General features: G+C 39.9%; 2 protein-coding genes across 2 annotated transcripts; both read right to left on the bottom strand.

The window, feature by feature from the left end:
- Positions 1-920: 920 nt before the first annotated feature.
- On the bottom strand, positions 921-24592 carry MPPE1 (metallophosphoesterase 1). The gene is made up of 11 exons (XM_080611109.1): positions 24338-24592; positions 22800-22880; positions 11073-11455; positions 10114-10222; positions 9193-9296; positions 8520-8600; positions 6594-6702; positions 5627-5698; positions 5394-5516; positions 4361-4501; positions 921-2929 (listed from the first exon to the last, which is right to left on the bottom strand). Exons 3-11 carry the CDS (start codon positions 11345-11347, stop codon positions 2747-2749), a joined length of 1197 nt encoding a protein of 398 aa, XP_080467235.1. The 5' UTR covers positions 11348-11455; positions 22800-22880; positions 24338-24592; the 3' UTR covers positions 921-2746.
- On the bottom strand, positions 16924-22826 carry LOC308233062 (uncharacterized protein). Its single transcript, XM_080639620.1, has 4 exons — positions 20813-22826; positions 19721-19907; positions 18718-18815; positions 16924-17208 (listed from the first exon to the last, which is right to left on the bottom strand). The coding sequence occupies exons 1-4, from the start codon at positions 20960-20962 to the stop codon at positions 17080-17082; spliced, it is 564 nt and encodes a 187-aa protein (XP_080495746.1). The 5' UTR covers positions 20963-22826; the 3' UTR covers positions 16924-17079.
- Positions 24593-27251: the final 2659 nt, after the last annotated feature.

Below are 27251 nucleotides of genomic sequence, written 5' to 3'. Positions count from 1 at the left end.
TGGGGTTTTGGAGCCAAGTGTCTCTGCACACCTCAGGCATTTGAATTACAGCTACTTTTCAGCCTGTTGCATCTAGGCAGAAACTTTACCACCCTCACTTATGTTATTTGTGCTGTCCACAAATGATCCTTTTAGTTCAGATCATTCTTGGACAACAGTCCTCTCCCTATATATATTTTTTTGTTTTACTGCTGGTTTATTATATTGTACAGACTGTAAAATGTAATATTATTTTGTACAACTTTATTGAAGAAAAATACTTGTAGAAGATCTTTGTGCCTTGATTATGGCTGTACCTGTAAAATGAGCTAAGATGTAAGTATGTTTTTGATTGCGCTGTACAGCTTGATGTCAACCTTACCTGCAGCAGTGCCTGGAGGTAAGAACTTTATCTGTAGAGTTTAGGGGTTTTTTTCTGGTTTATATAAAAATGCTCTTTAGTATAAAAATTATAAATTATGCAAATTAACCACTTACCTTTCCAAGTAAGGTATTACAGTCACCGGATGTTGCAGCAAACATGCCTTTCTCTTTTGAAGTCTCAGCTTTAAAACATTGGAATTCATTCAAGTGTCCAAATTGCAACCTGGTGTTGTTTTAATGGGAACTAAGGATTTCAGTTTCTTCTTTTTTCCTTTCGATTTAGAAAATATGTTTGGTAATTCTTTGGTCATTCATAGAACTTCACAATTGCACAGACCGATTGTGAATGTGTAAAGCACCATTATATAGAGCTCTTCAATCTTTGTACCAACAGCGGCTTTCATTGTGCAAGTAAATAGCAAGAAAGAAGAAAAAAAACCTAAAAAAAGGTGTATAAACCCTTGTGTCTGGCCTAAGAGAATTACAAGATGACATTTTTATTTCTCTTTTAATAAAGAGACACATTAGAAAATTGTTTTATTTTAAATATTGTAGAATCAAAATGTGTGACTATTTCTCAAACTTGAATAATTTATGCAAATGACATTCTCAAAACAAGTTGTGGTACAGTACAATATATAAAAGCAAGAATTGCTGTAGCAATAAGGCATGTCCTTTTTAGTAACTATAACACTGCTTTATATTTTATACATAGGTGTTTTATGTCTGTGACTATATACTTTTCCTGTGTCCAAGATAACCTGTACAAATGTCTAAAATTACAGTTGCAATAACAGAAACCTAGAGAAGTGTTAGACTACATTACTTTACAGAATGTTTTACCACACTTCGGACCATTCCCCCACTTTGTTTTAAATTTAGGGAGAGATTAAGAGCTAACAACAAACACATGCCCCACATTGGCATATAAATCAGCAGGTTTGATTAACTTCTTAGTATAAGCATTGTTATTAGTTATAAACCCCAATCGGTCACCTTTTCAAACTCAGAGTACAAGTGAATTGAGAACTTGTTTCTATTGGATGCTAAACAATCCCATTTTAGATACTATGACCATTTCCTCTTCCCAGAAATGTGTATACTTTGATATCTGTACACTCAATTTCGTCATCAGATAATTTCCAGAAAGCGACAGGCTGGGTGGAATAAGCTAATAACAAATAAAATTCCCAAAAGCAAAGATTTTCTCGCTTCCCGTGCCAAAGAAAGTAATAGAGTGACTAACAAAAACTAGTCTTGGCTTTAAAACAGGCCCCAATCCAGAAGTTCAGGTCAGAACTCCCAGCCTCTGCAGGAATGCCAGCAGGAACACTGGTCCTGGTGTGAAACAGTCCCTCTGGTTCTTCTAGGGCGGGTGGGGAGAAGCAGTAGGTTTGTCACATCTTCCCTCACACCCAGCATGTGAAGATGCTGACCTCCACCTCCCCACAGAGGGGCTAGTGCAGTTCAAATTGTGACTCTACAATAAAGTGAAAAGAACTTGGCAGCCCAGCAGGAATCCAAAATACGTTGCATTCCTATCCCTATTTGTCCATAGACTGAGGGCCAAGGCATAGGATAATGTTACTGCAGCTGTATTTGACCTTCCTTCTTGCAGAAGATCGGCAACAGGAGGGCCCCTCACCACACAGATCTCTGGGATGCAATAGGGCCCTCTTTTTTTAAGCTCATCATAGCACATCTTTTTAAAAAGAGCAGCTTGAGGTGTCACCCTATTTTTTTTTAAGCAGGTTTCAAGTGTGTATCAGCAAACTGGATCCATGAGCTTCTTCTTGTTGTCTGGTAGACGATAACTGCAAACTGTAGTCAGCTAACAACTTAATGTGTTGGGAACTGGAAGATTTCTTGTCCCAAACCCCAGTCCCTTACATACAACATCCTAAAAAGGTTATGGAGATCCACATCTCTCCACGCTGATGTATCTAGTTTCTGCCTGACCCTAACAAACAGGAGTATGACATTAGAAGGGCCATGCAGCAATAAAACAGAGAAACGTTTCCAGTTTGCAGGACTGAGCCTCCACCAGGGTAAGACACTACTGCAGACAAGTGATGAGGCTATAGGATTTACATAATGTACAGTTACACTTTTAATATACATATTTGATACAAAAATTATAGCAGGAAAAGGACTCATTTGATTGTCGAATACAGTATTTTTGTACAGCATGAAACGCTCATTTCAGTTAATTATTTATCCTGTAGTAGTCATATCAGCTGTATAGGACTTCTATGGTATGTGTAAATGCAACCTGCCTTCAGACTAGCAATCAAATTAGGTCATTTGCTGGCATGAATATAGTCTGATGTTTGACTGTTCTCAGCTTTGGTATTTCAGTGACTGAATGCAGATGTCTGGCTCTTCATACTGCTTTATGCTTACTGATTAAACGCTGAGCAAAATAAAATGGTGGAGTGAGAAGCTGAAAATGAGCTAGTATCAGGATTACAAGCAGAGCACCTGCTGCACAGTATATAGTAAAGACTCTGCTCTCATACGGAAGGAAGCATTTTTGGAGGGAGAAGTCTGTCGGTGTTATGCTGCCCTGGAAAAGAAATGAAGACTGTCACTTGGCTGTTACAGTGGTTCTGAATCAGGAGTAAACACCACGACTGTCAGCTCTCCAATTTCTAAATTCTGTGTTGGGTGGTAAGGGTTGGGGCCAGTTTCCTAGTACCAGTGCCTTCTCCAGGGGGCTGAAGAGTCCGTACCTTGTGGTGCTGGGCACTACCTGGAATAGTCACCAGGCCAACATTAGCCCAGGGGCCAATCTTCCCTCTATTCCATCTAGCGTAAACAGAGAGCTGGGCTCCTCATCTGATCTGCCTTCAAGAGAAGCCTAACTTTAGCTGCTGAAAATGCACCTGGAAGGAGCCTTCCCAGGCTGAAGTTAGGTTTTGTGAATGTGCCCCTTCCTCCCTCCAGACCCTCCTCCTACCCAGTACATGCTGCAAAAAACACGTTGGCTAACCCAAATTATGAACGCGAACGTCAATGACAAAGAACTCCATCGGGTTTTGACTTGACTTTGCAGTTTAATTTAAAGTTTACAACGGAGCAAGACCAAGTGAAAAGAGTAGTGAAGATGATGCAACTTTAATTAGCCAACCTCTTGTTTTGCAGTGAAGATGCACTGTCTGGTGTGTGCAGAGAGCATGTGTAGTTTTGAAGGCAGCTACTCTCAGGAATATGGAATAAACAGAACTACTTTCAACAAGAAGTATTAACAGTTGCATAAAATGAATTTAAAAGTTTGGGGTTATCTGTGTATCAAGCAGCCTAAACTCAACAGCAGTAAAAAAAAATATACATGAAAGATTTCCTCCCCCGAGTCACAGACTACGCTGTAAGCAGATGGTAGGTTTTGCTTCTTACTCCAAGTTTCTAGGAGTTCTGTTTTGTTTTTGAACTGGGGAACTAATTGATTTACCTCTTAAGGATATACAGAGCACTGGAACTGCCTGTGAGAGCATAACCAACAACACTGTATAAAATGTGAATTGGAAAGGAGGAGGCAGACTATTGGCATGTGACAAACGTTTTCACCCTGTGAAGCGGTTTAATGCACAAGTTTGGAAACCGCCATCACCGCAAGAGAGAGTTTGAGGTGGAAATGGTCTTGTTTTCATAGTTGGTAAACCAACCAAGCCAAACCAGTCTTTCTACTGTTCCGTGCACAATACTGAGTATTTTTACAAGTCAGTAGTTTACAATGCACCCTCTTTATAAGAAAATGTTAGATGCTTGTACCCAGATACTAATTAGATCTTTAAGGGCACTGCTTTGTACCACACAGAAGATGTGGCTCCCACAGATGGACTTTCTGAGGTGGATGCAGTGTACGGAGTGGGTTGGGTGGGTAGGCAATTTTTTATTTTTTGTTTTTCCAGGTAGGATCAGTTCAATTCCAGCTGACTGCCATGTTGATTTATTTATGGAAGTTATCTGACAAAAATAAAAACAAATTAAAACTTACCATAATGAAACTAGGGTTGTTTCTATTCCTCCAACTGAATGACGGGACGCTGACTTCTGGGATTTTCCCCATGTGCAGCACTTCACAAGCGCTGTGTGTATGGCCACTGAGAATCAAACGGGGATGAAACCACCATATCAGCTAGAACAGAAAATGGTAAAGCACAAGAATTAAGTCACAAAAAAAGAGAAAAATAATCTTAAACCCCTTTTGTTCCTTCTAACAGAATGAAATATGGCAATTCTAATACTCGTAACAAGGTGTTTTGTGTAAACTTCTGATTTCCAATAAGGTGTGTGTTGATACTGTAATATTAATCATACCCATTGCCCCCCATTCCAAATACTGCACATTCTGGGACCCTCATTGCAAGAGAGACATTGAGGTACTGGAGCGGGCCCAGACAAGGGCAACAAAGCTGGTGAAGGGCCTGGAGCACAAGTCTTATGAGGAACAGCTAAGGGAACTGGCATTGTTTAGTCTGGAGAAGGCTCGGGGGGGACCTTACTGCTCTTTACAACTACCTGAAAGGAGCAAGGAGGTGGTTGGTCTCTTCTCCCAAGTAACACGTGACAGGAGAAGAAGTAATGGCCTCAAGCTGCACCAGGGGAGGTTTTAGGTTGGATATAAGGAAAAATTTCTTCAATGAAAGGGTGCTCAGGCATTGGAACAGGCTGCCCAGGGCAGCAGTGGTGGAATCACCGTCCCTGGAAGAGTTCAGAAACTGTAGATGGGGCCATCAACAATATGCACAGTACATAAAATTCAAAATGCTAAACTGGAGGGGACAGCACTGCAGCAGACTTACTTAAGAGCACTGGGACTTACAGCCTGTACATGGGAAACCCAGTAGAATCAAGGCCATGATCCTCAGGGGAGCAGTTCTAACAGGCAGCCTCTCAAAAGCCTCATTAGAGCAGGAGCAGCTGTGGTCTGTTGTCTCAGCTAGCAACCTTTCCAAAATGTTTTAATCTATAGATATCTACCCTTGTGTCCCCCACCCTCTGATACTCAAGCTTCCAATAAATCAAACCTTTTGTGATGCTTCCCGAGACAGGACATCATACTTCTCTTTAAATGGGATGTTCTTCTCCTCTGGGGAAGCAGAGTCTTCTCCAGTGCATTCAGCATCACTTTTCCGATAGAGAGGGTAATGCTAGGAGAAATTCAAAGCAAAGATCAGTTGTTAATGAGCCAGCCTTTCTGGAACAGTAATAAATAGCTAAAAACACATCAAAGTGTTGCCTCACCCCACCTGTAACACACCTGTAGAAGGATGGGTTCTGAAGCTGGAAGCTTTTCCACATCACTGCATCTTTTGTTGGAATTATTTGGTTTCTGTGAATAAAATAAATCCATATATATTGTCTTCACCTATGTTTACCATAGGAGTGAGGAGGGGAATTAAACAACAGCTACATTTGGAGGGGTGAGGTGTGTTACAAAAAGAATTACCAGCTCACAGTACAGTGTTTAAACACTGTCCACTGTACAAACTTTCAAGAACCTCTGCTGTGGATAGAAAGGGAAATGCTTTAATTCCCCTTTCTGTATACGCTGTAAATATGGCTGCAGTCTTCCTGAATGCAGGAAGCAACAGCAGAATCTCACTGCACAAACAAAAGCAAACAAGATTTAGGGCAGCCCAAGAGACAGCAGTTAAGAGCCTGGCAATTTTTCCACTGGGAGCTGGTTTCCTGATTGACTGCCAGTGCAGTCAGTCATGTTGCCTACTGTGCATCCAGTCAGCCTGTGAAAAGGGAAGAGGAATGAAATACAAGCAGCAATTGGAATTGATGAAAAAAATACTACAATTAAAATATTACCAGGAGATCGAGACAGGACTCCACCTGAATCAGAAAAGCAAAAGAATAGGCTAGCTTGAAAGATATGAAACAGAACAACATTCATTAATATAAATGCAGGGATTGGTACGTACGTAAGTCAAAGGGAGGGTTATAGAACTTATGCCATTCCTTGGAACAAAGGAAATGACACCCTCTGTTGGGAGCACTGACAAAGAAGTTAACACCATTAAAGCAAAGCAACACACAGTTAGTTAATAGGTAAAAATGTTAAGAGGCAAATAAGGAGAAGATTGGTAACAAGCTGCAATATGAATATGAATTTTTCAGGAGAGTCTTAGTTACACCCTGACTGTTGCTGCAGTATCAGTATTCCCACTGCAGCAGCCAAGCTGCTGGCTATAATTGGATCTTTAATAAACCCTTACCTGCTGGGAGCAATTCAGTTTGTGAGAAAGCGCCACAAGCTTTGCCTCTGTGATACGGCAGAGAGTACAGCCATCACCCTCCATGGCTACACTGTTCACCAGGACAAAGCTGGAAAATACCAGGGAGTGGGCGAAGGGAAGCAGGGAAGACAGGAAAGCATTTGCTATTCATGCACATGTGTGGGATAAACTTCAGTTCATAAAATGCAAGTATTCTAAAGTCAGGCACAGCTCAACAGAACAGCTTCTGGAACCACGTACTGTAAATCCTCTTCTGAGTGTCCATATTGTAGCTGTTTTTCTACCTGGTAGGCTGCTTTATGAGGAGTTGTTTATTAGGTTGCACAACATACTATATGCTAGGCTTCATGTTTACATCTCAAGATCTTTTTTATATTATAACAATTACTTAAGTGGCATTCTAGTGGAACATTAGAAGCCACTAAGCTGAATTCTGAGGGAACAGAGCACTTGCTTCTCTCCCCACACACATTTTAGACTTCAGAGACATAATTTTCAACATTCAGTTTCTTCAGAACAACTGAAAAGCAAAACAATGCTGCATGTGGCTGGCTCCCCTGAACAAACTTAGTTTCATACTTTGTGGTCTCTCACACAGAAAACAGGATTTTATTTGTAATCAGTTTAGATTTCCAATCAATTTAGAACTTGTGCCACAAGTTTCATACCTGTTTAAAAATTCAGGACCCGAGATAAATTCCCACTTCAATTCAGTATGTTTTATTGACATAAATGAATTGAATGCTTCCACTTAAAGAGATGCTGGTCAAAACTTAAAAAAAATTCAATTCTGTTTTAGCAAATTTTGTACCACTAGTTTGTTGTAAAATAGTTTATCTAGGAATATTTCATTAATAATGCAGCTCATCTGTTAATAAATATGATACCAGACATACAGTCAGCAACTGCATGCAAGAATTCTGCTGCGCTGTTTTATCAGAGGGGACATGGAGATATTCCTTAATATATATTTTTTAAAACAGCTGAAATACATATCCAGGGGACCCTGCCCCATCTGCATGATAAACAACAGCGTTATACTCCGCAGTCACAAAGCTCTTCCTAAAATGACACACCCTTTCTAGACCTGTTCAGAATACTCTTAATGCTTGCTTAATTAAGGGAACCTGTGTAAACCTGTAGGTTTTGAATCCTACATTTACATGAGTCATTATAACCTGATGGCACACATGCCAAATGAAGGGAAGGCCTGTTGCCACTCTGCATGTATCTGAGGTTTAAAGACAAATGCCTTTCCACAAACCCACTATTGCTTTCCCTTATCGAGTTCCTGCCTCATAGCTACAGTCAACTGTAGGGGCAGAGGGCAGGCACTGCAGCCACAGAGACATAACTAAGCTCTGTAACACGGTCTACTCTACGTTAAAACCAGCTTGTGCGCTATTACCCCACCCTGTGGAGAAACTGTGGACAACCAACTATGTTCCCAAATTACTCAAGAGTTAAGTTCTGCAGACTAAGGAAGTTATTAAAATTAATGAAACTTTTAACTTGTAAGTACAGAGGGGATTTGTTTGTGTTTCTTTACTGAATCCTATTCTCCTGTTGTTTACAGCCATGGGTCATTACCAGCTGCAAGGAAGTAAAAAGGTAAAACAGAGAATTTGATCTGGACTCCACAGTAGTTTTTCTATTTAGAAAGATTTGTTCCAAGTTAACCTGCTCAAAGTACAGCTTCTACTCCATAGCAAACTGCAGGTTGTACAAAGTGTTTCATGTTTAACATATCATGAGCTAGATACAAAGTTAAAAAAAGAAAAGGCTCTAAGTTAAGCATTCCCATACTATTTCTTTAGAAATTGCACTTCCAGTTGTCATCACCCTGGTCTTCTAGCTCAGAAATCACTACTCCAAACATTAAAATAAATAAACAAATATACTCACTTTATTCCTTTTCGAGTTATCAGCTTTCCTGAAGTAAAGTTGAAAACCTTTCCAAACCGGTTTACCTTGTAAGTTGTCATTCTGTGTCACAGAGCAAAAATACAACTGAGGTGAGAAACTGGCATTGTAAATCATCTGACATAGTTGCTTTAGAGTTTGTACACCACTTGTGCAGCTTGCTGCTCCATTACCTAGACCGCATCCATTTGCTGTAACTCACAGGGATGCTCCAACACCAATCCCACCAGTGTAAGCACGCCATTGAACAGAAGTACAGCAGAGCCAAGGCACTTCCGTTCTTCTGTGTCGAGGTATGAGGAAAGGGAATACGCTCAAACTAAACACTTCTCTGACAAGGAGGCCCAACACAAGGAAAAACAGCTTCCAAGCTTCTCTGCCAATGCAGAAAGACCAGCTCTGAAAACTTCATATATGCTCAGAGAAGCTTAAAAGTAGTCTGAAACTTGTTCTGAAATTTATTCCTAGGGTGTATGTGCACAGATGGATACCTTTTAAGGTCTTGCTCTAAATCACAAACCATTCTAATTTGGTTATGAACAAAAACATTCCATCTAACCACACACGAGGTTACTCAGACACAAAACCTGTTACTGTACGCATGCTGACATTTCATTCTTGGCACTTGCATACTTCTTTCACTGACAAGACTTACTCGTAATGAAATCCAATGTCATGATTCCCAACAACAACCACCAGCTCAGTAGAAGCTGGGAACTTAAACATTTTCTGAAATCTCCTGACATCATCTGCCCATGCCTGCATGAAAAAACAAATTGAGAAATTAATGCTGTTCAACAGTTCCAAAAGGGACCACCAATATTGCATTGGGTTTGTGTGGCAAGGTTTTGTTAGCAGGGGGGCTGCAGGGGTGGCTTCTGTGAGAAGATGCCAGAAGCTTCCCCTGTGTCGAACCGAGCCAATGCCAGCCAGCTCCAAGACAGACCTGCCACTGGCCATGGCTGAGCCCATCAGCAATGCATCACAACTCTGGGATAACAGATTTAAGAAGGGAGGAATATAACCCTGGTAACAGCAATTGCAGCTGTGTGAATATGTGAGAGGAACAGCCCTGCAGACACCAAGGTCAGTGCAGAAGGAGGGGAGAAGGTGCTCCAGGACTTTCTTTGGGTTTCTCACTACCCTACTCTGATTTGATTGGTAATAAATTCATTTCCCCAAGCCCATGACAGCAATTGGTGAATAGTCTCTCTATGTCCTTATCTAGACCCACAAGCTTTTTGTTGTATTTTTTCTCCCCCATCCAGCTGAGTATGGGAAGTGATAGAGTGGTGGGCACTTGGCATCCAGCCAGTCAGCCCAACACAGGTATGTAACACTGAGATGTTTACATTTTGTAAGTTTCACATGAGGGGAAAATGTGTCAAGACACTACCAAGAACAAAGGAGAATCAACATTTCCACTTCTGTCTAAAACACTAGAAACCTCTTCTATCAGTAGGACAACTATAGTAATATTAACCAAAGCCTTACATACCTAGTCTGCTTTCTTGTGTCATCCATTTGCTTCAAGAAATCCTCATTTTTTGAAATAAGAGAGCTGTTGATGACATACCTGAGGTAAGCTCCATTTTCCTTCATCAAAGACATCTCCCAGAATAAAAACAATATCTGGCTGCAGTAACCATAAGGCAGTTTGGAAAGACCTCTCCATTTGCCATTCCCTGAAAGGAAAATATAGACCCAGACATCACTGCTGGATCCTCTACTCTGAACACACAAAAACAGCCTGGCAGGAATGGGAAGATGGCTTCTCCACACCGAGAGTCCTAATATGAAATTCAAGTTACATACATAGAAATTAGGTTTAAGTACAGTCAGTGACTTTTACCTGGTGGGTATTTCTACCACAATACAACAGGCCCACCTCATGCAAGGAGACAGACCAGCTTGTTTATTTTTCATTACAATTCCGTAAAGCAGCAATTAATCAGAAGAGTGAATTACTGCTCATGGTTAACCATGCTATTGTTTCTGTAGCAAAAGTTTATAATGTTTATCTTATACTATAACCTTAGTACTTTCTGTCAGCATTCTGCTTTTTCTTTTTTGGAATAACAGAAACATGGATTTGTAGGCATAGGATTAGATTATCCTTGGTTTTAAATGGGATTTTTGCCTCTGATTCTTCTGCTACAAACTTTTACCAGCTTCCTTATCTCTGCAATTAAAGGTATTAACAACTGGGATATCCAAGTTATCTTGGATGCCTTATTTTTAAGGCATTTTATCAAACAGCTGCGTACTGGAAAAGACTTCCTGACCCATCAAAAGTCCTCAGGCATCTACACCCACATACTACCTGAACATTCAACACTCCTCTGCCTCAGTAAGCCCCATTTATTAACCTTTCCAACACTGGTTTATTACCCAGCACAGATCCAGATGGGCAAGTCAGAGGCAGCATTCACACTTCTTACAAACACCACATCAGTTTAAACATCTGTCCCATTAGTTACTATTAAAAACTCTGAAACCAGGAGATTGTTAAAGAAAAAAATTAATTATTATTACCTTCTTAGTTTATCCAGCCAATGCCCTTTGATTTCACCAAGTAGGTGAGTATCAGCTAAAATTATGGCCTTTAGGACTGAAGTTGAAGTCTCTTTTCTACTCGTATGAGCTTCACCTTTCACTTCTGGCCATCGGCATTGAAAAATTACCACATAATAAATTAAAAATTCACAAAATATTAACACTGAGCTGACATAGCACACAAGTTTCAGCAGGAAACAGAGCCTCTTCTTTAAAAGAAGATTCTTCACAGTGGTTGAGCTAGAACTCAGCATTGCAGTACTGGCATAAGACTCTTTCCCAATGGCTCAGTTCTCCTTTCAGGTGAAAACGCTAGGGGTTAGTCAAAGGATCATGTTGGGCTTCGTATCAGTACAGAATCCCTGTAGATAAAATCAAAATAAAGTATTCATTAAGCCAGCATTCCCTGTAAAAAGCTGCCATGTAAGGCCTGCAGAGTCAGATCTGGAAATGCTAAATTAACCTAAAAAGCAAAGTTGGTCTTTTCCTTCAAGTACACAAATGGCCACACCACTGAGCGCAGAACTGCACTCCCCATCCAGGACCAAGGCAACCAGTTTAAAGCCAGCCTGGATCTTGGTGCATGATGCATTTTTAAAAACTAGACAGTGAAAACACTGTAACTGGGGTCACAGGCAGGTAAAGATAGATCTGAGCTTGAACAGCAGAACATAAGGATGCGTATCAGCCTGGCAATGCCACGTACAGCCACTTTCTGGCACAAATCACATAACATGAGTACATCAAATCAATGCAATCACCACCTTTAATGCAGCTCGTTGTAATAATCTCAAAGAACCAAAAGCAATTTACTATCACAGAACAAGTTTACCAGAGCTTTCCAGGAATACACACATGAATACCTGACTAGTTAACTAATGCTGCCTCATTTCTAACAAGGGAAAAACAATATCTAAGCCTTAGAAACAGAAACTGTATAGCTGAAGAGAAATATGGGGGAAATAAGCTGAAGTTGGTAAGCTTGCTGTACTTACTGATTTCTTCCACCTTGGACAGTTCATAACCCAAACAAGGAACTTGGTTTTTGAAACTACGGTATTATTTTCTATCATTTTAAAGGCTAATCCAAAACATACCTCTTCACTCTGATAAGCCACAATTGTAACAGGGCTCATTGATTGCTTCTCTTGTTTGCAGGCATTAAACAGAAACTCATTATTCCTGGTGTAAGGAGGAAATACCCACACTTGCACAGTTCTGTTTCTTCTACAGTCCTTGGCAGAAACACTTTCATAGCGTAAGTGGCAACAAGAAAAACAAGTATCAAACCCAAGTGGATCAAGATACTAGCCCTTTACTTTCAAGTAATATTACTCAGGTTCAACACACACCCTCTCAGGGTTCCAAAGAATCACCTTTGAAAGGTAAACTGTAACATGGTCACAGTAAAAAAGACTCCAGGAGAGCTATAAAGATGTTACTTCACATGCTCATGAACCAACTTCTAGAGAAACCCACAAAGTCAAGTCTTGTCCCCCACTCAAGAATGGGATTGCAATTCTGCTTTCTACAACAGAGAAATTCTGACATAGGACTAATATCCAAGATGTCAGCAGTTACTGAACACAGCACTAAAACAGTGACTAGCAGCCAATTTTCATCTGAACTAATTCTGATTAGAACTGTGAATACTCAGTACCTTTGATCATTTAGACCCTAAGTGTTAGTAATACTAGGACAAAATTACTGAACAACACAGAGCCGTAGATCTTTTCTAAAATCGTGGTCTCAGTTACATGCAAAACCAGACCAAAACTTAAATTGCTTTCCTGTCCTATGTCCTAGCCCATTTGACAGATGTCTCATGGAAATCAAAAGCAGATATAATCTTATTTTTCCGACCAAAATATCTATTTGATAATAGCCCCTTATTTTCAAACATGAGCTTCCCATATCACCGCTACAAAGTACTTATTCAAGACGAAGAACCATTAGTCTGCATCATGTAACATTTCTAGTATGCATTATTCAGCATTAGCATGACTAATACTTAATGGCATGCAATTCAGTTCTAGCTAAACTTTGTTTAGCAGAAGAAAGCCACTGGCCAGACGTCACAATTTCACAACACGAAAGAACTACACATAAAGGCTGATTAACTTGTTTAATATTAATCTCATCTGCACTTTAACTGGCAATAAAAAGAAACAAGATCTCGTTTGTACATCTCACAAGGCGAGATTAAAGCAGAGACGTCTGTTCAACAGAGACAGCAATAAAGACAAAGAGACACATAAATTCCTAACTAAGCACACAAATTCCTATGGCCTTATCCTGCACAAACAGCACCTACCCCAGAATTTAGAAGTAGACTTTGATAGTCCTAGCCTGTCTACTCTTCCAACAAAAACAGGACTAACTTGAACAGCAAATGCCAGTAAGTTCTTTAACTTGCATTAGGCATGTATAAAAAAAACAAAACTCTAAAACCAAAAAACCCTATGATTCTTCTTATTCATAACCTACACAAAACTTACTACAAATAAAACCTGCCATTTTGATATCAGCATCTATGCATTCTCTAAAAGCTTTTCATTACATTTTTAACACATCAAATTTCTTCAGAAGCTGCCCAAACACCTAGAGAGGCAGCAAAACCCAGTGCTACAGAGCAGTGGGGAGAAAAAACCAACCAAAACAGATCTTCAGAAGCAAAATGACCCCATCAAATGCAAAAAAACAGACACAAAAACTGCAATTACTAGAAAATAAAAATATCTTCAAGGCAAAACTGCCATTTTCAGAAGTCACAAACAGCAACTGACACAATCAAAAGCACAGAGCGAGTCATTTCTACACACATTCCTTGTCCCAGCCTTTCTGCTACATAACTGTTACTATTTTGGGAGCTGTGCCACAGATGTGGAAGATGCCAGAGGTCTCCCATCTGCACCCCATGTTTACAGCTTTCCTGATAGTGAGATAAAAAAAAGAGGAAAGAGACAAAAAATGAAAATGAAACCACAGAAAGTCAGTGATGCAGAATGAGCTGAAAGACATCTGCTTCTGGCTGACAGACATCATAGAATCATAGAATAGTTAGGGTTGGAAAGGACCTTAAGATCATCTAGTTCCAACCCCCCTGCCACGGGCAGAAACACCTCACACTAAGCCATGCCACTCAAGGCTTTGTCCAACTTGGCCTTGACCACCACCAGGGATGGAGCATTCACAACCTCCCTGGGCAACCCATTCCAGTGCCTCACCACCCTCACAGGAAAGAATTCTTCCTTATATCCAATCTAAACTTCCCCTGTTTAAGTTTGAACCCATTGTCTCTTGTCCTGTCACTACAGTCCCTAATGAAGAGTCCCTCCCCACCATCCTTGTAGGCCCCCTTCAGATACTGGAAGGCTGCTGTGAGGTCTCCACGCAGCCTTCTCTTCTCCAGGCTGAACAGCCCCAACTTTCTCAGCCTGTCTTCATACGGGAGGTGCTCCAGTCCCCTGATCATCCTCGTGGCCCTCCTCTGGACTTGCTCCAACAGTTCCATGTCCTTTTTATGTTGAGGACACCAGAACTGCACACAGTACTCCCAAGTGAGGTCTCACAAGAGCAGAGTAGAGGTGCAGGATCACCTCCTTCGACCTGCTGGTCACGCTCCTCTTGATGCAGCCCAGGATACGGTTGGCTTTCTGGGCTGCGAGCACACACTGCCAGCTCATGTTCATTTTCTCATCGACCAAAATCCCTGCCTATCTCTCTCTGCCACCTGCCAGCCTGGGGCTGCTCGCATCTCAGCTGACCCCTTTTCTCAGGATTGTGGCTGCACATCAACATAAAAGCAGTTTAAACTGAAACCAAGCACATGCAGTACTAATCCGAACCTTCCGTACAGGTACCCAAAGACCAGAGACTCACATCCTCTCATACATCATGGCAAGGCCAGAGACAACGCTGTCAGATTGCATGGACGCTGCAAGATGGAGCTGTGGTTCAGCATGTCACTGCACAATACATTGCTACAGCTCCTGCTTGCACAGGTGATTACTAAGGTTAGACTAGAAGAACCTGGTTTCTTACTGGAGCTTGAGGATCTCAGTTATGAGAAGAGACTGAAAGATTTCTCACTGCTTCTTGTTCTAAATACATGGCAGGGGCCTACTCAAAGCTGATTTTTAGAAGTTTTAAGAGCTCATCACAAAGCTGAGATCAATATCTTCAAATATTAAATTGTTTGGGCAGAGAAAATACTCTAATGGCAAACAGCAAAAGTCAGCTAGTCACAACAATTTGTATTCAGTCAGTACATACATTCTTTAGGCAGGGGAGAAATAACCTTCAGCTCTTCCTCACCTACATGTTTTAAGAATCATCCTGCACAACACTTAAAAATCAGCCTGTGGACAATGACAATTACTGATTGATTTAATAATGTCACCAAAGTTTAAACATACTAGAAGTACAAATTTATATACCACAAAACTGTGGGGAAAAAATACTCAAGTGACCAGTGCTCAAAAAAAAAAAAAAAAAAGGTTTGGTACTTTTCTCCTCCATCATTAATGTTTATTTTGCTTACTATCAGATATTAGATACATTTTTGCACTTAAAATACTTCCATCATACACACTACTCTGCTGATTCTCATCTGCCAAGTTTACTGGCAACACAGACTTGCATCACTCCTCCTCTTTCCCTTTCCCATCCCTGTTCAGAACATTATCCAGTTTTAATTTACAAGTGAGCCAAGAACAAACCAAAGGAAAACTGACAAAATGGTCTATACCCAGACCAGGAAGCAAGTACATCTGGAGCTTTACCCTCACTCTTACTTAGTGAATATGCAACTCTGAACACCTCATATGCTTTGAGGCCCATTTACTCATTAACTTGCAACCACATAAAACTGCCCTAACAAACAGAGTGGGATACAAGAGTTCTAATCCTACTCCTAGTTCTAGTCCTATCCGTAATGAGCATGCAAGTATTTTTAGCAAGCTAAAGAAGCTGTACTTGGTTATAAGCAAGCTTAGTATTTCTAAACTCACAACAGTCTTCCCTCAATTCTCCCATCACAATGTCACAAAGGTACAGGTTTACAACTTCCAGGCAAATACAGTTCCATAATGTAAATACGTTAAACTTTTGCAAAATGCAGTAACAAACAAGTTTAGGTTCAAATCTCACAAGGTTTCCCTTCTGCAGAGTACACTTGCACCTAGAAACTGTCTCTTATCATTCCAAGTTCATTCTTTAAAGTAATGTGACACTTCTACCTTGTGAACTGTGACTGCATTCCTGTTTCAGCACTTCAAATACCTCACTCTTTAATAAAATAAGGGCTTCTGATAAATTCTGTTTTGATACTGCAAGACAACTGTCTCATCTTTCTGAACACACTTTCCAATCCTAAACTGTAAATCTTTATTTCATCCACAAATTTTAACCTATTTTTGTGATTAAAGAAAATCTCCAAGTAGGGATTTAGCATTTTTCTTTCTAGAAATCTTTCTTTCTTTCCTTCTTTCAAGAAATCTTTCTTTCTTTCTTTCACGAAATCCCTAGATTTGTAATAATTTAAAGACAGAATTAATTTGTGCCTACACTGGCACATCCTTACAGCTGAAATTCATAAAGAGTGCTAAATCTACACATCTACTTTGATCGTATATAGTTTATAAAAAAGGATAAATTGGGCAATTCTTCAAAAAAATACTAAGATTTTATCATATTGCCATAAACACCCACAACCATTCCTGCAATGGACACGTTCTACAAGTGTGAAAGAGAGAGGTTCTGAAACTTGGTTGAAGTTATACAGATCAGAGTTTATTTTAAAACCACATAAGCAAAAAATCAAGGGCATAAAATACAAAAACATTCCAGAGCAGGCTGTCATATTGAGATCATATTACTGAATCCATAATGTTATCAAAATGTGGTATTACATAAGCCATGGTAGGTTTAAATGTTGCAGGAAGTACAAAAAACTGTGGAAAATTTACTTGCCATTAATCAGTAGTTATAAATGTGTTGTAAAAGGAAGTCCATATATCACACTTATTTGTTTCAAGCACTTTTCATACTCATTATTCAGTTTCACAGATTCCTGTACAGCATGCTTTAGATCTTCTACCTCTTCAAAAAAATCCTAGAAAGACCCAAAAATAGTCACTTTAAAGTTTCTTTGAAAGGCATTCTCAGTAATAACTACTCAGCATTTCAGTTGTTCCCAAGTTCAAAGACACTTTCTGTATCTTTATTAATATATGGTTGAATTGTGCAAACACAGCTATGACAAGATACAGCAATCAACTCTGACCTTATGTAATAACTTAAAACTTTGCCCTGAACACACGACAGAAGCAGAATTCAAGTTACTTTAGAGCCTGAAATACAGTCAAATAATAAGAAAGATTAATTAAGAGAACAAAACACATGCTACTTTATCAGAAAGCTACAAAATGGCAGTCCAAATGACAGTCCAAAATGACAAAGGAATCGTGTCTAACTCATCTGTGCAAAACTACAGCTACATTTGCTGAAGTCAGCCAGTAGCAGATAATACAATAGCAACTCTGAAGATCTGAAAGTTGCAAGATTATACAAAAGGGACAACAAGCAAGGAGAGAGATGAGGCGATTAACCTAACGATGAGGATGTTAGCATATAAAGAAGACAGTACTAAATAGTTTTAAGATTTAAAAATGGATACCATATTTAGACATAGAAAGATATAAAGTATTTTTAGACCTTAACTGCTTTGTAACTTGCTAGTATTCATTTAGAACTTGAAGTACAACTACATTTTGTTAATGAATATCTTATTTCAGAATATGATCTATTATTTATGGTTACACTATGTTAAAAAGTTTGATTTACATAATCAAACGGGTAAGATTGATGATGCATTAAACAGTCTAAAATTGATAACACTATCCAACCGGTTCAACTGGCTCAGACAAAAGCAACTTACAACAAAGGAGGGAATGAAAAAGAGCAGTATATAAGGGTACACAGACTATAAAGAGACAGTCCAATAAGCCATAAAATCCAAATCCTGTTGAACTTCACGTCAGCCTATGTGGTTTCACTTTCTCATACTGACCCTTTTCAAAGCACTCCCCTCTGCCCTCCTTAAGCTTACAGTTTTAACAGAGACATAACTTTGATATGTTTAAGTAAGAAAATAGCTTTCCCCTCACTGACATCATGAAACAGGAGATCATTCAAAAGTGATCATTCAAAAAATATTTTTATTATCTCTGCAAATGTCTGCTGTAAGGAATTAAGCCTGTTACTAAGAATTATAATTTGAATGTTGTAATGATCTGAGGCAACTAATCTCTAATGAAGGAACCAAATTGTCCAAACACTAAAAATAAATAAATAAATAAATCCCTATGAAAATCCACACTTGTTTAAAACACAACAAAACCAAAAATATTACACTATTCCTCTTCCTTAGCCAAGCAGCACTGTAGGACATTAACGTTTCAAGGAGTCAGTAATTTCCATTTCTTTTTCAGAATGTTATAAATTCATGCATTTTGCTCAATAACAACGTATGTTCAACCTAAAGATAAGCTTCAGTTTAGGCAGAAAAGTTGGTTTTTTTAAAAAAATCATCCATTCTTAAATTTGTCCCAAAATAAATTACCTTGTCTAATACAGCTAATTGCTTTTTTAGTGCTCTCCTCTCTGTAGACAACTTCTCTTTTTCTTTCTTCAGCTTTTTAATCTCCTTCAACAATAGCTCTATATTCAAATAAAAAAATATAGACTTCAACCATTACAGTCAACCACCCCCTCATATGAATCATATTACAGCTAAAGAGCTGCCTACATTTTGTATTAGAAAATTATGGTTCAGCTTTTTTAAGTACCTTCTTCATAAAGTGATTTTTCCTTAAGAATCGGCCCAACACACTCCCAGGTACTATGAAACATAACAGGATCTGTCAATTGGAAAATCTGAATCTGCCAGATTCTCAGAATGTGGCATTACTCTACTTTAAAAATCCTCAAAACATATATCATGTGCCTCAATTACCTTTTCCTGACTTATGAGAGGGTCACATTAGCTCTTGCTGACAGCACACTTCCTGAAAATTATGCCTATGTTATACCGTCTCTTTGATCTTTTTTATGCTTTGAAGTAGAACAGAATTGCACCTTAACTTGTGGATTTACTTATGTGAGGAAGAACATGTTCAAACCAGCACTGTCTGGGTTTGTCCCAAATTTTAAGGCTAAGAACAGGTTCTTTTGTGTATCAATGTCTGAAAACCAAAGAAGGGAACAGCAAACAATATCACTAAGAGATCTGCATAGATACAGCTTACTAGAATAAATAACAAATAGTACTAAATAGAGCCATGCACTCCCACCCACGATTACATCAACATACCAATTTCAGAAAAAGAGAAAAGCAGCAAACACTTATTTTTATCACAAACAAATGCAGGCCTGGATCCGTAGAGAGGATATTAGTTATGAGATGCTATTTTTACAGAGCAGGTTTTCAAAAATGAAGAACATTTTAGATATAGCTGGTTAAAGCAGAAGAAATCCCCTGGTGTGCATGCCTCTGGATCAGAAGCAAAATGCATCTCTGACAGGCATAATGGAAGGAACATCATCAGAATTAACTGTACCATTACCTAAACATATACTGCAATAAGGTTCTTTCTTTTTAGAAATGTCCCTGGGAGATGTTACTTCTCCTTCTGGAGTTCGACTTCTTTTTCCAGAAACAGCACTAGCTTTCCAAGAAACCTTTTTACGTTCTAGTTGCTCAATTCTTTGCTTCTGCTCTCGAAGATTCTGCTCTAGCTCATGAATTTTAATCTGTCAAGAAACTAAAAATTTTTTAAAATGCATAGAACAAACACAGTTCAACTGAATACAACTGGAAATATAGCCCAGATGCAAACCTAGAGCTTTGAATTGCTGTCTTAAAACTACATTCATCCAAAGGGTCTGAAAGGAGGAAAAAAAACCAGCAAGTGAAGCTTTGCATACGTAAAACCATTTTAAAAGAGTCTGATGCTGAGCATATGCTTGCAAGGCAATATAAATGTACATGCACAAAGATACTGAACCTTTCCGCATGATAAAGCGTACTTTTATGGCAGCAACTGCCAACTTCTAAGAAAAAGTACATATAATCCAAATTACAATGAAAATTAATTTACAAACAAATAAAGCACATGTTCCAGACTCCCCGGAGGAAATCAGACTGGTCAGCTGCAGTGCTCCATCAATGCCTAAAGAGGCAATACCCACTTGAAGCTTCTTGAACCACTCTTAGCCATGCCACCCTACCTCTGCTCCAGTTATGATGCTAGTCTCTATGAAGCCAACAGATCTTGCTACTAACAGAAGACTATTTGCCTTCATTTGGTTAGCTTAATGCTGGATTTCTAAGATAAATAAGCTTATGAAACACAGAAAAATATCAGGGCTGGTACAAAGGAGGTCGGAAGATGCATATACAGACAGAAGAAGAGGTGGGTAGATAAGTAAAGAAAAAAGCAAGAAAATGGGACACGGCTGTCAGTTACAGATCAGCAACAGAGTTCACTTTCAAAGGAAACTACAGACTACTTTCCATTATCTCAATGACACAGGAAATAAAGAAAGATTATAAAGAAAAACACGGTCTCAGTTTACAAATATAAGAATTATTTTCCAGTCTCCCTACAAGCTTAAGTTTGGCTTACTCAATACCATTTCCTATACATTCTACTTACAGTGAGATTGTTAATTGCTTCCCTTTGCTCCTGGTTTGTTTTGATTTCTTTAATGTAACGTTTCTGTAGCTCATTATACATCTGAAGGAGACTAAAACAGAAGAAATGTGTAAATTGCAATAAAATATAAAACCCAATGAAAACGTGCATCCTTTATGACAAAAGCATTAGAGGACATATAGAGATTACTTGGATTGTAGCTGTACTGTAGCAGCTTGTAACAGAAATATTTAAGATGGGTGTGAATGAAATGCCATCAGCAACACAGAAAGAGAAAGCATCAGAAAAAAAGCCAGCAAAGCAAGAGTTAAAAGAGATGAGATCAAAGAATCCCTTTCACTCAGCCAGACTGAGGACCCTGTTGTTTCTGACCAGCCTACACGGCCACACTCTGATTAAACCTCAGTACAAATAACTTATCGATGGAAGACCTGTACACTAATGCAGGAGGGGTGGCAATGACTTTGCAGCATGTCACATTTATCGTTCCTCTCTCCCTGTTAGCACAGCAGGAATAGCAAAAGACCACTCCTAAAGAATATAAAGCAGTTTGTCCAGAGCCCAATTTCTTGCTTAAACCACACCACCACCAATCAAGAACTCATAATAAGGATTCATGAGGCAGCATCCCCAGCTCTCTGTGTTGCACAAAACATCTCATTGCTTCTGTGTGAGCATTAGGATACGAGTGAAAGAAATGGATAAGAAAATGAGTGTGAGGGGGTAAAATCAATGTAAAATAAACAACTATCTTTCCCTTTGATAATATATTGCATCAAGTTCTGCTACATTAATTTGCTACCACATTTTATGGCATTCAGTCTACATATATCAGGCCCGTAATGTAACTGATGAGCATGACATTTTCCCTATTTTATGACGAATTTAGATAAGAGCTGGCATTCATACTAGGTCATGACTACACACCACAAGCAGGATGGCAATACAGAATAGTACAGAACAACTTCGCAAAATCACATACAAACAGGTGCTAGAAGAAAAAGCTAAGTCAGGTTACCCAAGTGCAACCTAATACAAAGCAGGTCCAGCACTAGATTCAAAGAGAAACTTAGATTTCTTCCACATAAGCATGTAGTTAGGCACTCAGCTCAAGCCCAGAACTAATCACCCAGCCTTCCTATGTAGGTTTGCAAAGAGAGGCTGGCATACTGTAAAAAAATAAATAAAAAAAAAACTTAAAGAAAAAAAAAAGGGAAAAAAAGGGCCTTCTACAACCACCTAAAGCAAACCCTAAAAACAGGGTGCTTGAAATCAAAAGCCTATCTCCTTAAGAGTCACAGCCCATTTCTTAAGTGGACAGAAAGTAACTTTCTAAGGAATGGAGAAGCCTCTTTATTTCAAAATCAAGTCATAGAGAGATGGGCCAACATTTTATATGAGCATGCCCAGTTGTTAAAATGTTTCAATATGTATTTTCTCAAAGCAAAAAGTATCTTTTGCGTAAAAAAAACTGTTAAGAAAGCTTATTTCTAGCACTAATTGGCAAACAATGGTCAGTAGTGGCTCACTTCTAAAAATCAAGTAGACTGAAAACTAGAATCACTTATCTAGCTTATTTTGAAAACACCACCATCCTATAAATTTTATACATACATAAAACTGAGCTATAAAAACAAATGAGCTAAGAAATCTCCCACAAAATAGAGAAAGAAATTACTAGGTTAAAAATCTACAAAAAAGATCACGTGTGTGCACACATGACAGAGCTTCCTTGGCTCATTCAAGTTTTTGAAATGAAGGATTTGAGAAAGAAACACATTTTGTTCTTTGTTTACTCCTAGTTTCAAGCTTAATCTAAGATTTATTATTTCCTTTTAAAATGTAAATAAAACAATCTTCTGTTGTTTCAAAGGCTGAAAGCTGCTTCCATAACAGTTAACAAAAATTCAGTTGACAACCATGAAAAAATATTCTACCCTACGGAGAACATTTACCTCTGTGAAGAAGCAGTTTTCCAAGAACTCACCTGACACTGTCACCCTCTAGAATAAGATCCTTCCTGTATGCACCCTTGTGCCATAAATGGGTTTCTGTTTGAACTTGAACACTTAATTGAAATAAACAAAACAGATTAATAAAATCATATTTTACAATTTTAATTGGATCAAACAAAGCAACTGGAAAAGTCTAAGTTACTTTTCAGCTTGATTTTAGAACACAAGTTTTAACAGAGAACCACAAACACACCAAAATTTAAACTTGAAAGTTTTGCAATCAGGTACTCAAATCCTGGGAGGACACTCGCCAAAACACTAGCACAATAGTTTTTCAAGTCCTAAGCTCCTGGTTTCCAAATCTTTTAAACACTACTGATGCACTTTAACTATCTTACTACTGTTTGGCATAAAAACAGTCCAAAACTCTGGAGTCAGACAGAGATAGCATGTTGGCTAAGCAGGGATAATAACTTACTGACATTAAAACTGTTTCTTTCACTACAACAATGAATTTTGTAAAAGTTGCCCCAGTCATCCTTTGTTCCTTTACACGCCTCCAGCATCCTCCATCTCCATCACCCTGTTCACAGGTAGCCCCTCAGAAAACACAGACCACGTGTGGCCTCATTCATCTGAAGAGTATCAAGATAAAAAAATCCTGAAATACTTATTTCTTTTGACACAGAAAGAACAATTCTTACTCTCTGCTTGTGCCATAGTCACGTATTAACCGCTGCAGATGCAGTTTTTCTTGGATCTGACCCAGATTCTTTTCTAGCTCCTTATTTTTTACATGCAGTTTTTTCAACTTCTTGACTAACTGTTCATTTTCATCACTGAGCTGAAAAGGAAGAGAATTTTAAAAAGAAAAGTAAGACATTTTCTGACCAAGTATTCATTAAGCTGATATTTCAGGTTAAAATTATCTCCCTTAAGCTTCTATCTTAAACTATAAAAATATATAAAGGAAAATAGCATAAAAAGTAATTGGTTTCAAACATCAGGAAGAACTGACTAAGACACAGCTGCTTTAACATATGTATTAAATGCTTCTAATGCAACTTGGCAGTTTATTAGTGAATGATAAGGCTAACTGGTTTTGTACTAAAACATCATAAAGAGACAAAACTTACAAGTTTCAATTACATTTCTAAACATCATCTATTTTTATTCTCATAGAAGCCAAAACACTGAGCTACAGCTGCACTAGCAGAATTTCTTGCCTGCACAGTGGCTGAACCTCGTCCAGCAGCACCCATCACTTCATCTACGACCCAAACACAACCGACTTCACTGCCCTAACCTACAGCGTAACACGTACAAACGATGCTACCGACCGGTACCCGGCCAACAGAAGGAAGACTACCAACGGCAAGCCGCTTAAGCTACTGTAAGCGTGAGCTCTGCACGCGAAGGCAACGGCAAACATATCCGAGCCCAGATCCGCCGTGCCCGAGCATTCCTGTGCCCTCTCCAGGGCAGGGCTGGGCAGGCCAGGCCGGGCCGCAGCGTGTCCCGCGAACGAGAGGCTGCCCCGCGGTGCGGCCGCGATCCGAGTCCCACTCACTTGCAGGCACCTGTGGACGGAGGGCAGGGCCATGGGCGCCCGGAGGGGCAGAGGCCTGCTTGCACCCTGTCGAACGCACCCACCGCCCCGCGGGACCGCGCCGTAAAAGGCCCACGCCAAGCTGCCCTAATCACCGCCTGCCGCCACCACCCGCCTCACGGTTCTCAAGCAGGCGCCTAGGAAACCACAGCCCATCCGGATAGGCTCTGAACAGAGTACGTCACCGGCGAGCGACGGCTCTCGATCAAGGGCCCTGACTACACAACCACCACCACCCCGTTGCCAAGGAAACGGCAGCAAGCGGGGAGGCGGTAGCAGCGCCGTGCCGGGCAAGTCTCCTCCCTCCGCTACCGGAGTGCCTGAGCAGCGAGCGCCCCCGGGCGGGCACTGCTGCGGCGGGGAGGGGCTCACACCGCTGCTCGCCCGGCGCGTTTTCTCTCCCTTGAGGTAGAACTCTCCCACTCGGCCTGCACCGAGAGGAATCCTGACCGCGCTGTGGGTGCTCCCGAATCAGCTTTACTGTGCCTGTGCACCTCAGCCTCTGGGGCCAGCGCAGAAACACCCAGTCTCGGGCTGTCTCTTAAATTGCCATTGGTTTTACCGGCGATTTCCTATGACTAGCAGATACAAAATGCATGGGACTGAGAATACTGCCCATCACAGATCCGCATGGATACAGCTGTCCATCAACACCCAACATGTTACATGTCTCTACAAAAGCATAATCTGCATCTGGGCCTGTCGCAACAGAATGAGGAATAATGGTTTTAAACTAAAAAAGGAGAGATTCAGGCTGGATGCGAGGAAAATATTCTTTACAATGAGGGTGGTAAAATAACTGGCACAGGTTGCCCAGAGAGGTGATGGACGCCACATCCCTGGAGACAGTCAGGGCCAGGCTGGATGTGGTTCTGGGCAACCTGATGTAGTTGAAGATGTCCCTGCTCATTGCAAAGGGAGCTGGAACTAGACAACCATTCAAGGTCCCTTCCAACCCAAACTGTTCTGTGATTCAATGATCAATCTCCCCACTCCATCACAACAGAAGCCACAGCATAGGCTCTTCAAGTAACATCCACCAGGTCAGGAGGTAACAGCATGCCTGGCAACAGTGCTACCCAGTGTATCCTTGGTGTTTACTGCTACTTGTTGGGTTTTGCCTTTGGTTTTTGTATTATGCAGATATTTTTGACAGACCAGGCTGGAGGGCATACATGCAGGCAGAAAGCACCCTGCTCCCAGGAGGGACTGGACCTTACAAGTAACATAGCAACAGAAGGCCACAAGAAGATCAACTGACAACAATGTAACAGCTATGCAGTTTTTGAGACCTAAATATTTTCAGAGCTCAAAATCGTTACCAGTAGAACATCCAGTAACAGATGTTCTACTGGTAACAGGCTGGAAAATTACACACAGAAAAGTTGGGAAATGAGCCAACAGAGCTAAAAGAGAAACAAGAATTCCCAGTTTCTAGCCTAGAAACAGCCATGCAGCCTTTCTCTGTCCTTCCACGGCTGGCACAGGAATAGAAGATAGATGGAGGAAGCAGACAACAGCCAGGTTTCTCAACTATGTAGCTAGACCTGCAGGGAGTTTATGTAAGATTCAGATTTTATCAAACAAGTGCTGATCCAAATGACACCAAAAAAACCCTACTCATATCCTCAAACTCTTGGGAAAAGTTACAGCTGAAGCTCTTGTAGGTTTTATCACGCAATTTATAATCAAACATTTTCAAAAGTGGTCACTGATTTTGAGTGGCTCCACTTAAAAACTGAGCATTCATTCTTCCAAGTTAAAGATACTTGATAGATCTGAACAAATAGCCCAAGGCTGGGTAACACTCGGCATTAGGTTTTGAAGCATCCAAAAATCAAAAGATCATGTTAGCCAGCATGCATGCACAATCCAGAGTTTATACAAATGCTAAAAGACCTCTTGTGTACTTGTTTAGGAAACATGTTCATCTTGCAGAGATACCAATACTACATGATTTTTGAAAAACTTCCCTGTGGCAGTAGATATATGAAATGCTACTAAGATACTCACTTTGCACTGTAAGAATTACAGCAGAAACATTTCCCTGCACAATTACTTAGCTGGTTTGTTGAACACATTCTGTTTTCCTCGCATTCTTGCTTCTAACTTAGCTTGGTGTGAACTGAGACACATTTCATGCTGGTACACATGAATGAAAATGTCACCGATTCCAGGTGCTGAGCCTGCTACTTACTGCCAAAGAGCAGGAATGTGCCCCGTAGTGCTTTTCACCAAAATCATTAATTTACTTTGTCAGAAAATATATGAGCATGGGATTACTTGATGCAATCCTACAATAACTCCAAGCATAGCTTTTCTTCCACACAGATTAAAGGACAGGATGTGTCCCTTCAACCCTCAGAAAGACCTACCATCCTCATGAGATTTTTCAGGAAATAATATTCCCGTGAAAATCTCTATGCCTTTGCAAAAACACATCAAAATTGCACTTGCCTCAAATTAATCTCTTTTATTCAATCCAGCAGCTCTGTCAGCAACGACTTCAGAGTGTCTTTCAGGGTGGAAGTTGTCAAGGCTCATATGGTCCTTCTGCCTGTTATGTCCTTTGGCACAATCAGTGCTGCCAATCTCAGAGACAAACACCACTTCAAAAATCAAGGAACAGTCTGGAACACAATGGCCAAAACAGGAAAAAAAGCCCTTTCTCCATCTTGTTTTGAGCTTCGGTCAGGTAGTAATAATCCTATTTGTGTCTAGAAGCCTTCCCTGAAAACACAGAGAAGCTGTCTGGCTTTCCTAAGTCTTTGCACAACCACAGAGAACAGCTAAATGCAAAAGTTCAGAATTCAGTCCAAAACATGAACATTTCCTGCATACCAAGAGGAAAAGCAACAAAACCTGATTTAAGATG

The sequence above is a fragment of the Psittacula echo genome (genome assembly GCF_963264785.1).
Source record: "Psittacula echo genome assembly, chromosome: 2".
Lineage (NCBI taxonomy): Eukaryota > Metazoa > Chordata > Aves > Psittaciformes > Psittacidae > Psittacula > Psittacula echo.
The sequence above is the reverse complement of the archived record's forward strand: the minus strand, read 5'-3'. Positions and strand labels throughout refer to the sequence as shown.

Excerpts from the sequence above, each read along its gene's own strand:
- MPPE1 (XM_080611109.1), bottom strand. The coding sequence starts at position 11,347 with ATGCTGAGTTCTAGCTCAACCACTGTGAAGAATCTTCTTTTAAAGAAG. Across the intron at positions 6,703-8,519 it reads ATAACTCGAAAAGGAATAAA|CTTTGTCCTGGTGAACAGTG; the intron begins GTGAGTATATTT and ends GGTATTTTCCAG. Across the intron at positions 2,930-4,360 it reads ACAACCCTAGTTTCATTATG|GGCAGCATAACACCGACAGA; the intron begins GTAAGTTTTAAT and ends TTTCTTTTCCAG.
- LOC308233062 (XM_080639620.1), bottom strand. The coding sequence starts at position 20,962 with ATGCACGTTTTCATTGGGTTTTATATTTTATTGCAATTTACACATTTC. Across the intron at positions 19,908-20,812 it reads AAGCAATTAACAATCTCACT|ATTAAAATTCATGAGCTAGA; the intron begins GTAAGTAGAATG and ends GTTTCTTGACAG. Across the intron at positions 18,816-19,720 it reads TTATTGCAGTATATGTTTAG|AGCTATTGTTGAAGGAGATT; the intron begins GTAATGGTACAG and ends ATTTGAATATAG.